The sequence below is a fragment of the Phascolarctos cinereus genome, unplaced genomic scaffold, assembly GCF_003287225.1.
Source record: "Phascolarctos cinereus isolate Bilbo 61053 unplaced genomic scaffold, phaCin_HiC Scaffold_726;HRSCAF=1367, whole genome shotgun sequence".
Lineage (NCBI taxonomy): Eukaryota > Metazoa > Chordata > Mammalia > Diprotodontia > Phascolarctidae > Phascolarctos > Phascolarctos cinereus.
The window spans coordinates 294,317,685-294,330,169 of NW_027556098.1; the positions used below are offsets into that span (position 1 = coordinate 294,317,685).

General features: G+C 37.2%; 1 protein-coding gene across 1 annotated transcript in view; it reads left to right on the top strand.

The window, feature by feature from the left end:
* DYNC2H1 (dynein cytoplasmic 2 heavy chain 1) overlaps positions 1-12,485 on the top strand; it is a 370,089-nt gene that overhangs the window by 299,064 nt on the left and 58,540 nt on the right. The window contains 1 exon segment of the mRNA XM_020996144.2: positions 6,473-6,562. Coding sequence (XP_020851803.1) covers positions 6,473-6,562 — 90 coding nt within the window.

Below are 12,485 nucleotides of genomic sequence, written 5' to 3' on the forward strand. Positions count from 1 at the left end.
GGCAGGGCAGCAGATGCAAAGTGCAGTGAGCTGAGTAGTTTCTGTCCCCCATAAATCAAGGCATTGGAAGGAGTTTGATACTCTACCCTTCTACCTTCCTTCAGAGGGGAGAGGAAGCTGAGGAGGTAGTGTAATTCAAGAATTAAGCTAGCAGCATGGTGATGAATTTAGACCTGATAAACTTATCTTGAAAGGAGCATCTTGTTCTGTGGAACTGAAACCAGTCTGGCCAGCAGATGCAAAGTGGAGAGAAGAATTTCATTCTTCAAAAAGAAATCAGTCATAGAGAGCTGGGAGCAGGACAGGTGTATCACTGCGTGCTTCTTTAGTCAGATCACATTTGGAGCATTGTGTCACATTCTAGGCACCACATTTTAGAACTGGAGCATTCAAAGGAAGACATACAGGATGGTGATCATGCGTGAAGGCACTTGAAATGTTTAGGGTAGAGGAGAGAAGATTTAGGGGACACCGAGAATTGTTTTCAGGGTTTCATATGGAAGACTGGTTACACTTGTTTTGCTTGCTCCCAGAGAGCAGAATAAGGTGCAGTGGATAGAGGTGCAAAGAAAAAACTTCAGGTTTGTGGTAAAAAGAAGTTTCTTTATCACCAGAACTATCCCAAAATGGATTAGCCTCCATTTTGGAGGTAGCTATTTCTTCCTCGCTGGAAGTCTTCAAGCATACACTGACTGTGTGTGGGTATCTTGTATAGAGGGTTCATGCTCAAGTGGCCCTCCTCTGATATTCCTTCAGCTCTGCAATTCTGAGACTGTTTTTCTGCTAAAGTTCAGTCTTCTTTAATACTTTCAGCAATGCTTAATATTTCCACACATTGTTTAGGAAATGCAAGTTTTTTTGCCAACCAAAAACTAGGTAAAGCTCAAGAGTCAATTCACAAGTGGAAAAACCTAACTAATATATTCTCCATCTGTGTTATTTTCGAGAACTTTAGAAGTTTTACCTTTTTAAAATATTTGTAATGAAAGGCCAGAGTTTAGAATCTTTGGAATTATTCCTCAGTGAAATTCTCTTTTTTTAGTGGAAGCCATGCACTTAAATTATTACAAGACAACTGGCCATCTGTTTTTTTCTAAACATTTATATACAAAGTATGACTTTTGTTATAGTTTCTAATAATATATGCACTTGAGACGTTTTTGTATTCAATTCAACAAACGTTTGTTGAATAGTTACGTGTGCAAAACAATGTGTTTGATGCTAGTAGTAATACATAGATAGCTGTGACATAAATCCTGCTCTTAAGAAACTTATTTTCCACTGGAGATGTTAGGATTTAGAGCTGGAAGAGACCTCAGTCTGGTCCAAAGCCTTCATTTTACAGAGGAGGAAAGTGAGGCCCAGGTAAATTAAATGACTTGCCCAAGGTCATACAAGTAACTTATATTAGAGGTAAAATCTGAACTCGGCTTCTCTGACTCTAGAGCTAGTGGTTTTTAGCAAAAGGGATGCCCACATATATTACATATGATATTAATGATGTGAAGGTCATGGCTACATAAATTTGCCTTAATTTTTTTTTATTTCAGTGGATTACAAGCTTAATATGAGTCAGCAGGATAATATGGCAGCCAGAAGAGCCACTAAATTCTTAGGCTGCACAAAGAGAGGCATAATGTGTAGGACTGGGGAGGGCTTAGTTTCACTCTGTCATGGTCATATCTCGTCTAGAATCCTGTGTTCTGCTCTGGCCACCACTTTTTAGGAAGGATTTCTATAAACTTAATGTCTTCCATCAAAGACTAGTCACATGTTGGGTAGATTGCAGTGCACATACTTGTTCAAGTGTAGGGTAGATTCAGTGGGCTCTGAAGTCCTTTAAATTATCTTGTTTAATAATGTTCTTGAGGGTTTTGTCGGTGCTTGATTATTTGAAACTCTTCCCTTCTCACGTCACAAACTTCACTTGTAATAAAGAGTTGATGGTCGACATTTGTATAGCAAATATAAAATAGCTCCTATCGGGCTATATGAAGAAGATAGGGATTAACAACCCAATGTTAACAAGATTGAGTTCTGGTAGGGGTACCCAGATTTTCTGCAAGATTTGTCAAGGATACTGCTGGCCAGGTTCTTGAGAAAAGTTAGAATACCAATATGTAATCAGATGATGTTATGAATATAGTGTTAAATTCCAGGCACCACATTTAAGGAAGACTGTTATAGTCCCTTAGAGAGTTGCTAGAGGAGCACAACTGGAGTGGTGATCATGCAGTTTGAGGATAGCTTGAGAAGAGAAGACATAGGGAGTATTTGATGGCAGTTTTCAAATCCTGGAAGGGTTGCCACATGGAAGACATACTAGAGTTGTTTTGCTTAACCTTTGAAGATAGAATGGCATACAGTGGGTGGAAATTGCAAAGATAGATTTGGGCTTGGTGTGAGAAGGAACTGTTTTATTATTAGGGATAGAAAATATTAGCTGGAAAAAACCTTATCTATTGTCTAATTTTATAGTGGAGGAAACTGAGGCTGAAAGAACTGCGGCTAGGGTTATAGCTTTTGGCTTTTGGATTGGCTCAGGGGTTCTATCCCTGGGGTTTTGTTTTTACTTTTTAAGAGCCTTGCTCCAAGTGACATAAATCACAGAACTGAGATTTAAACAGAAGGGCCCTGACTCTAAATCTAGTATTCTTTCCACTTTACCATGCTGTACACCTCTTATAAAATGCTGGCATCTCAAGTTGTCATCTTTATGCTATGAGTTCTACTTGTATACTTTCCAGAATATGGTCATTTGGGGTGGGTTCCATCTGTACTGCTTTCTCAGTGCAGAAAAGGAAACATGAAAGAAATCCTTTGGCCACATGGAGGGAAAAGTTCTTTGAAGTGGTCTTTGCTGATCATTTTCATTTGAGCTGTACCAATTCATCTTCATACATTTTGAAGTTCAGCATTTTAATATTCATCTTAAAGCTATTTTTTTTACTCTTCCTAAACTGGACCAGATTAAGTTTACACAAAGCCAGCTTTCTCCCCTGAAAAAACCCTACTTTTTAGAGAATTAGTCTAATTACTTTACTAATTCTTCTTTACTAATTGTGCAGATTCCTAGCCCCTTTTATCCTTTCTTGTTAAATTAATATTACTTCAAGTTGTTTTGTAAATCAGGCTTATTCAGTAAAAATATTTAAAGTGAATTATAAAACTTTCACTCTTTCCCTCCCCCACCTTTGTGCTATAGATTTTCATGGGCAAAGAATTCATCACAAAGAGTGTAGCCTATCTATGATAAACCTCTTCACGCTTAGCTGTGATAGGTCCTTCCAGAACTTGTGCTGTATAGGAATGGTCTTTGGCTCCACAGAGTTGCCTTCAGATCATGAGGAGACGTTAGAATAGGACACTGCCTTCTAACCTCCAGTTTTTCATTTTCATCTTTCTGTTGGACCTCCCAAACTGAATTTCTTGCAGATGTCTTAAACTCAAGATATTCAAAACCAAACTCATTGTCTTTCCACATAAAACTCCTATGCCAGACTTCTCGATTGCTGTCCAGGGTACCAGTATTCTCTTAGTCACCCAGGCTCAAAATCAAGGTGTCGGCCTTGACTCTTCATGTCAGTTCTTCCTCACATCCAGTCTATGCCAAGGCCTGTTGATTCTAACTTTGAAGCTTTTTTTGCATTCTCTGCTCAGATACTCATACCACCATCATGAAGGTTCTCATCACCTCAGGCCTGGCTTGTTTATTGCCTGCTGGTTGTTCCCTGACAAAGATGCTTCTAGTTCATCTTCTACTCAACTGTCAAAATGAACTTCCTAAATCACAGGCCTGACCATGTGATCCTCCCCTCCAACCCCATTCAGTAAGCCCCAGTGACTATCACCTCCAGAATCAAATAGAAAATCCTATTTGGAGTTCAAAGCCCTTCATTATCTCTCACCTCTTCTTATCTGTCCACCCTTCTTAGACTTTACATACCACCCCCATGTAATCTTTGATCCAGTGACCTTGCCTTCCTTTCTGTTGCTTGAATAAAACTTTCCGTCTTGATTCTGGGCATTTTCACTGGTTGTCTCCCATGCCTGGAATTCTGCCTATTGGTTTCCTTAGATTCCTTCAAGTCCCAATTAAAATCCTACCTTATACAGGAAGCATTTCCTGGTCTCCCTTAATTCTAGTGCCTATTTCCCCTTTATTCCATTTATATCTTCTTGTCTATAATTTTTCGTATGTTGTTTCCAACCCCCACCTCCCAGCCATCATACTTTGAGATTCTTGAGAGCACAGACTGTCTTTTACCTTCTTTGTATCCCTAGTGCTTTGCACAGTGCCTGGCACATAGTAGGTACTTAATACATGTTTATTGACAATCAGTTTTTAAACAAGTCATTCTCTCTTCTCTGTGTTCATTTATACATATCCAAATTTCTATATAATAGGATGGACAAATTCCAATTATACTTGTTCAGTTAAAATCAGAGTCAAAAAATCATGTAACTTTAAAACTGCAAAAATCTTGGGAGATCTTTTCTGCATGAACACTAGGACAAGATTACTACCACCTGGCAATTCTGAATCAATCAATAAGTATTCATTTCTACTAATTTTAACCTTACATTTAATAGTATCAGGCATTATTTTAGGCACTATTCCAGCTGAACAGCTTCAGCCTAATCAAACTGTTGTTTGAATGAATTACCAAATTGACATATTTTATTGGTATTGTGTAAACACAGCCTAAGGCACCATAACTTTCCATGACTTAATATTTAAATGCATGCATTAAATATATAAATCTTAACTAAAGAAAAACCTAAAAAAACTTGTTCTTTGAAGTTTTTCATAGCAATAACTTAAGAATTTAATCATATTTTGACAATTCAGATCTTTATTACTATTTTGTTTTGAAAACTTAATGATGTTTCATTTTTTAAAAATAATAAAAGTTAGATTTGGAGAATTGCTTGTGATTCACTATATGGTATATGACATTCATAGTTTATGACTATAAAGTAATGAGACTAATTTACCATCTTTATACAAAAGATAGTGACCTAAAAACCTTCAAGTGAAATATATTTTTGAAGGGAGGAAAGGGTGTACTGTTTTCAGAACATTCTATTTACATACTAAGGAAAATTTGAAAATAAAAAGACAGTTCCTGCCCTCATGAATTTATTGCCTCAGAATAATAGGACATAGTAGGTTAAACTAAAGACATTGTAGATTACAGCTGGTCTGTGTCTTTTCATCTTCTGTGGTATCCATATCTTCTGTAGAAAATCTTCCTATTGATCTGTTGGCCTTCCACTGAGTCTTTTAGTGTCTTTGTGAATACCATTGTAATACTTGAACAGTCCAATTATTGTCCCCCATTCTGATGACATGACCAACTTTCCTCATTTTCTGGTTATATGTGTAATTAATGAGGTCTTTTTCTCTCACTTGTCCTATTCCATTTGTGGTGGGTACTATATTGTAACCTACTTGTACCTGCAGTGTGTCTTTCTGTTGCCCTTTGGGCTACCTATAACTCTTATTTCTCTTAGATCAATGTATTCCAGGATTTGCAAAAATGATTGTAGCATTATGGAGAGAATATAGGTGTTAAAGAGATGGGCTTTTGCAGCAGAGTCAACCGACTATTAAGTGACCACTACATGCCAGACACTGTGCTAGGTATTGGTATAAAAATGGAACATTTTTACGTATACATGAATGTACAAAGACTGGAACATTTCCTACTCACAAGGAGCTTAACATTCTTTTACAGGAGACAAGAAGCATATACATAAATATGTAGTAAAAATACAAAGTGAATAAATGCAAATGTATATAAAATAAAAGAAAGTTTAGACATTAACAGTTGATGGGGTCAGGAAAGGTTTCATGTATAAGATAGTTCTTGAGCTACACTTGAAAGGAAGAAGGGGACTCCATAAGGTGGTAGTAAGGAGGGAGTCCATTTCATGCATGTAGAAAATCCAGGGCAAAGGCAAGAATGTGGGAGGTTGATCTTCCTGTGTGAGAAACAAAGAGAGGGCCATTTTGGATGAATTTTAAATTATGTGGGAAGCAGAGGAATTTCCACTGAAGCTAGAAAGATAGTTGAGAGCCAGGTTGTATAGGGCTTTAAAAGCTACACAGAAGAGTTTATATTTTATTCTAGAGGAAATAAGAAACCACTAGAGTTGATTGAATTGAGGAGTTACATGGTCAGATTGGTGTTTAAGGAAAATTACTTTGGCAACAGGTGTGTATGATCTCCTGGAGTAGAAAAATACTTGAGGCAAGGAGACAAATCAAGAGAACATTGCAATAATCTGAGTGGTGAGGGCCTGAATGGAAAAATGTTGTCAGATGGGAGAGAGATTGTGAAGGTAAAAACTATTGTGTTTTTGATGAAACATGCCCATAATAGGAGACCTTAAGTAGCTTTTCCATCTGTAATATTGAAATAAGATTATTAATATATTAAATTAATTATGACTTTTTTTGTTGCAGTGTCCTCTAATATGGCAGAGCAAGTGGGAAGGCCCAGAAGATCCCTTACAGTATCTTAGAGGTCTTGTAGGTCGTGCACTTGCAATACAGGTAAAATTATATTCTTCAGTTATTTTCATCATAGAAATATGTTAAAACAGGCCTGTTAGGACCTGAGAACCACCCTAATCAGAGGATCAGATGAATTTACTAAGGAACCACTGTTTAAAAATATTTTTATATAGTCACACACATTTTCATCCTTTTAAAAATGTATGTTCTAAGCTCAGTGTCTAATGAAAGCTTCTACCCACTGACAACCCAACTCTACATTACGGTTCAAAAGACATATTTTTTCCTTCACTAGAAAAGACCCTCTCTCTTTTCAGACATGTATTACAGTGGGCAGAAAGATTCTAGTGTCGGGGGGCTTGCTTCCTGAGCAAACACATTTAGGGTCATGACGGGGGTGTGGTGGACAGATTTGGAGGAGGAGAAATTAGAATCCAGTATAAAAAAGAAAGGACTTGAGTAGTAAGGACAGCTGTTAAAAACATAGAAGATTAGGAGTGCTCATGTTTCAGGCTAGTAAAAGCTAACAACAGAGAATCACTACAACTTCAAGATAGAGGAGTTGGCATGAAATAAATGAAGGTTGAGCTCTGCTGAAGCCTCATTCAAAGGAAGAAGTTGCAGTATTATCATTAGTTAGTATTATCATTTCTGCAGCAAAGTAACTGAGATATAGTGAAGACATAGACACTCAGCAGGTAGAGAATAACTGCACTGTTTGTGTAGTGGCACTGTATTTTCTTCAGTTGCCATTCCAAAGAGTTAGACTGTTTGCTGAATTGAGGGGTCACCAAGAGATTTCTATTAAGTAGGAAGTCTGTGTGGTTTCATAGAAGGGTGCTCATGTGTATTTTTTCCTACAATATCTGGAGTCCTTTTCTCAATTTACCCTTTGTATCTATCTGTGATTCTCACAAGAGAGATAAATCTTATCCTTATGCTCCTAGAAAAATGGGGATCCCAATAGCAAGGATAGGAGGAACACAGGGAACTAGATAGAGCTGGTGGGATTTACTAGGGGGTTCTTATAAGACCTGTCCACACATTAGAATTACTAGAATCTTGTCTGAGAATTTAGTTCTGTGACTCTTCCTGTCTTATTATAAAGGGGAAAAAGTAGGACAGAAGGTTCTTTATTGTATAGTATGAACAGAGTGGAGGAATGGCATCTGTTGCTGTTAATGGGTTGAGTTACTTTTGTTACCCACAGTTGAGGAAGATTTTTATAAAGGGACACTTTCATGGGATGAATAGCCCTTCTCCTGCCCCAAGTAACAGAGGTCAAATGATTCCTGGCTAAGTCAGAGCACAGTGACAGTTTCTTTGTCTCATGTCAACTAGTAACGGAAGGATGTCAACTAGGATCCAAGCAGGCCTGCCCAGATCCAAAGAGTATACTTCCTCCTACTGTCCAAGAGTAAGCAGAGCCAATACAGTTTTCAGTGACCAATGAGAATCCTGTCACATGCAGTTAGTGTTGAAGCTTACAACTGTTCATTCACGTTTTACTACTGATAATTATTGTTGAAAGTGATAGGTACCATTTTTAGCATTATGGTGATTTAGTGCCTAAGCTTTTTAATTCAACAAGTGAATGTAAAGGAAAGAGAAAGAGAAAGCTATTCTGTGGATTATCAGTGAATACTTGGCATTGCGACTCCTGAACCTTCTTTGGTATTCCTAGTGTATTGAAGAATGGTGGATAAGAGCGTAATATTAAAATTAGCAGAATAGAACCAAAAGAATTTAAGTCATATGGTTCTTCAAAACATTGTTGCTTGGTAAACATGTCATATGTGCTCACTTGGTACCCGTGCAATTTAGAATGCAAGTAATGCTTGAAAAGGCCTTAGATATTGTATAGTGCAATTCCCTCACTTTCTACATGAGAAAATTAAGGTCTAAAGAAGATAAATGACTTGGCTGTTGTCCTATAACTAGTTAGTAGCAAAACTGAAACTAGGCCACAAGTCTCTTAATTACCTATGCAGTGCTCTTTCCACTAGACAATGATATCGATTTTCATTCAGTTCCTAAACGCTTGCAGATTGGCTTCCCACTCTCACTATTGCATGCCTGGTATCGCTCTCTGCAAAGCCACCAAGTCTCTTGACATCTGACCCCTCCGGCCTTTCCTCACCCCTCATCCTTTTTTATTACTCTGCAGTTGTAGTTGTTTTGTTTGCATTCTTGAGCACTTTCTCCTTTTGGAGAATTTCTCTTCCCTGGATTTTCATGACACTCCCTATGGAAACATTTTATTTCCTTTGTTAGATAGTTTGTCATCTATTCCATCTTTCCCTAGGGCTGAGTAAACTCAGTACACTCTCCTTCATATTTGGGAAGGGGTGAGGAGTCAGACTAGTTCACTACAAGGAGAAATTTTGTGGAGACAATACAAACCACTACAGCCAAAGCAAGAATAGATAAATAAATAAAAGTAAGCCTGGCAACATTTTCAGAGAGAGAGAGAAGTGCAACAGGGTGAAGCGAATCAATAACATAGCCTTTTGTTGAGTTGTTTGGTTTTTTTTTTGATAGAGATTATGTTGTTACAAAATGTTTATTTCTCATTTTGTTTTTGTAATTTTTATTTATTTGGTGCATTTCTTATTTTGAGGTAGTGAGACTGAGACTTAGACTAAGATATAATTTCTTACTTCCCCATCTTGATAGAAGTCCCTCACAAACTCTTTTCTCAAAGCTGATTCTGCATCTTAATTTAACCTTTCTCAAATGTTATTCTGATCTATTATCCAGGTTCAGTCTTCCTCAGTTTCAGCTAACATGAAAACTGTCATCCATAGCAATTCAGAGCTCTCACATCCATTGGTAGATTCTATTTGGCAGCAGAAGTAACTCACATGTCCCACCTCCAGTATACTCATTGAGGTTGTAGACAGCCACCTGGAATGCAAGGGAACTGCCCCAACTGTCTCAAAGCAGTCACACAACAGGTCACCCATCATGGAAATCTTCCCCTTGCTGGTCATCTGATCTGCCTGTGCTCTAGCTTCCCTGAAGAGTTACTTAAAGAGCAATGCCCTGAATATGAAATGACACTGAATAGTTCATGTTGGATTTATTCTGGCAACGAACCTTACTGCTGTGACATACACTGACTGAATCTCACATTGTCCAGTTACTTGCCAGGTCTTATTAAATCTGTCTCCATAACACTGCTTGCATCTGTCCCTTTCTCTTTAATTCACGAAGCTTCTACTTTAGTTCAAGCCCTCATCACCATTCACCCAAACTGCTTCAATAGCCTCCTAATTAGTGTACCTGCCTTCAGTTTGCTTCAGGGCACCAGAGAGACAAGTCTGGTCTTACACGTTCCCATACTGGTATGTGTAAAATTAGCAGAGATTCGGAAGTGGATCCTAAACCACTTAGATGACCAGTATGGTCATCACTAATGAGAGTTTTTTCCAGGCCTTTCTGGATCAACTTGTGTCTAGAAATATTATTTTGAGGCTTTGCCTGTGTCAATAGAAAATGCTATTCGATGGGCAGCCATCTTATCTCTTAGCCAAATAAATCTACATCTCTAGCTTTCTCATATGAAATCTCTTCCCATTACCTACCTCTCATTATAAAACATAAGGTATTTGGTCTAACATTCCTTCCCCTTTTGTTCCCCCGTCATTTGACCCTGTTTCCTTTGTGGGAAACCAAATTAGGGAGGATACCTCATTTCTCCTGCACTCTGTTCAGGTCTGTAGATCCACACATTTTCTTCTATGTGAATATTACTAATAATTTGATAGTTTCAGCAAATTCATAGAAGTTAGATTTTTTTTTTCTGCACAGATGTTTTGCATTGACTTTCAAACTGTGATGCACACAATTCCAGCCAAGCAAAGAGAGAGTCTTTCTCCACTGGGCTATTCTCATCTTTCTCCATTCTAAAAATAAATTAATCTCAGTTTCTCTGAATAATTCTCTTGATTTCTCTTCCAAAGATTCCTCTCTAATAGTAGTATCACATTCTCTTTTTCTGAATCCTGATTTTCTACCTACATAGACATTATATTTTCTCTTTAGTTTTATGCTTTCCTTCAGCTTTCCAGCACAAACATATCTCAAGCTTCAAAGGTAAATTTATTATTAATACATTGTTGTATGATCCATTTCTTTTCTGTCTTACCATTTATTTTGAAGAGTGCTGCTGTTTACTTTGAGAGGTACTAGAGTATTTTATATTCTTTTTATATGGAAACTTCTTTATATTTTTACATCATCTTTATTAATGTCCCTCAAAATATCTAGCATAGTTCCTTATACATTGTAGGAGAAGAGATAAATCCATCTACCTAATGACAGATGACAAAGAAGTAACCTATAAGAGCTACTGAAGATGTAAGGAAACTCGTTGGAAGATCACATCAATATCTAGCTACTACATGCAGTAGAAACTTGAATGCCACATCGACAAATTAAAGATGGTATATAGGAAGGAATCCAGAAAACAAACATATCAGAAAACTTAGAATCCTTTAATCAGCAATTTAAAGCAAAATTTACAAGCTTAATAAGACATACGGAGACTAAGAAGCGCAGATAACAAAGTCAACAATTCATCATTAATAACCTTACTGCAGAGGAGGCTTGAGAAATAAAGAAATCAGGAACAAGACAACCACCAAAGAAGGGAGAGGAGGGAAATTTTCTGGTCATTTAGTTGGTCAGAAGGAAGAACACGCTAGTTGTATCAAATAACACACTGCCTTTCAAATATTCCTAACATTTCCCTCCCCTCCGTATAGTCTATGATCTAGTGACACTAATCTACTTGCTATTTGTTCCTCACATGCAACAAACACTCTCCTGACTCCAGGCCTTTTCCATAGTTATTTCCTCATTCCTTTCCTCCAGTGCCTTCCCTCTTAATTTACCTTCCATTTTCACTATCTGTGTCTTGCATGTACATAATAATTTGCATGCTGTTTCACCCATTAGAATGTGAGTTCCTTGAGGGCACATACATGTGTATATATACTATACATACATACATATACATGTGTGTATATACATGGACACTCACACAAAGGGACATATGTATTTATAGGTAAATATATCTATCTATTGAACATGAGTGATATATGTGTGTATATATAAGCATATATATGTATATATTTATATATAGTCAGTGAAAATCAGTGATATGAATTCACTGATAAAATAGAAGAGAGTAGCAGATTGGATTAGAAAACAGAATCCAACAATATGCTATTTACAAGAAACATTTGAAACATAAATATTTAAGGAGACCTGCCAAGATAGTGCAGTAAGAGGAAGCAATACAGCCCCGCTTTCTCTATAACTACTCTAACAACAATCTAGGAAGGATACTGAACTGAGTCGTTATGAGGAAATTAAATGAGAAACTACAGTGGTCCGTCTTTCCAGCTCAGGATTACAACTTTAGAGCAAAGTGGTAAGCATCAACACTATTTGGTACTGATTAAAATAAAGAGAAAATGAATCAATAAACACTTATTAAGCACCTACTATGTGCCAGGCACTGTATTAAGTGTTGGAGATTAAAAAAAAAAGTTAAAACAGTTTTTGCCTTCAAAGTGCTTACAATATTATGGAAGAGTCAACATTCAAGCAAATATATGAGCAAGCCATATACAGGGTAAATAGGAAGAAATTAACGGGGGAAAAGCCCTAGAATTAGGAAGTATTGGGGAAGGCGTCCAGTAAAAAATGGAATTTTAGTTGAGACTTAAAAGAAGCTAGAGAGGTCAGTTGATAAAACAGAGAATTAAACGCATTCCAGGCATGGAAGTAGTTAGACAAAATGCCCAGAGCTGAAAAATGGAGGCTCTTGGTCATAGAGCATGTCAGGGAATATGGTTTAAAAAGACTAGAAAGATAGGAGGGAGCCAGGTTAGGAAGGGCTTTTAAACACTAAACAGAGTGGAGGTAATAGGGAGCCACTGGAATTTATTGA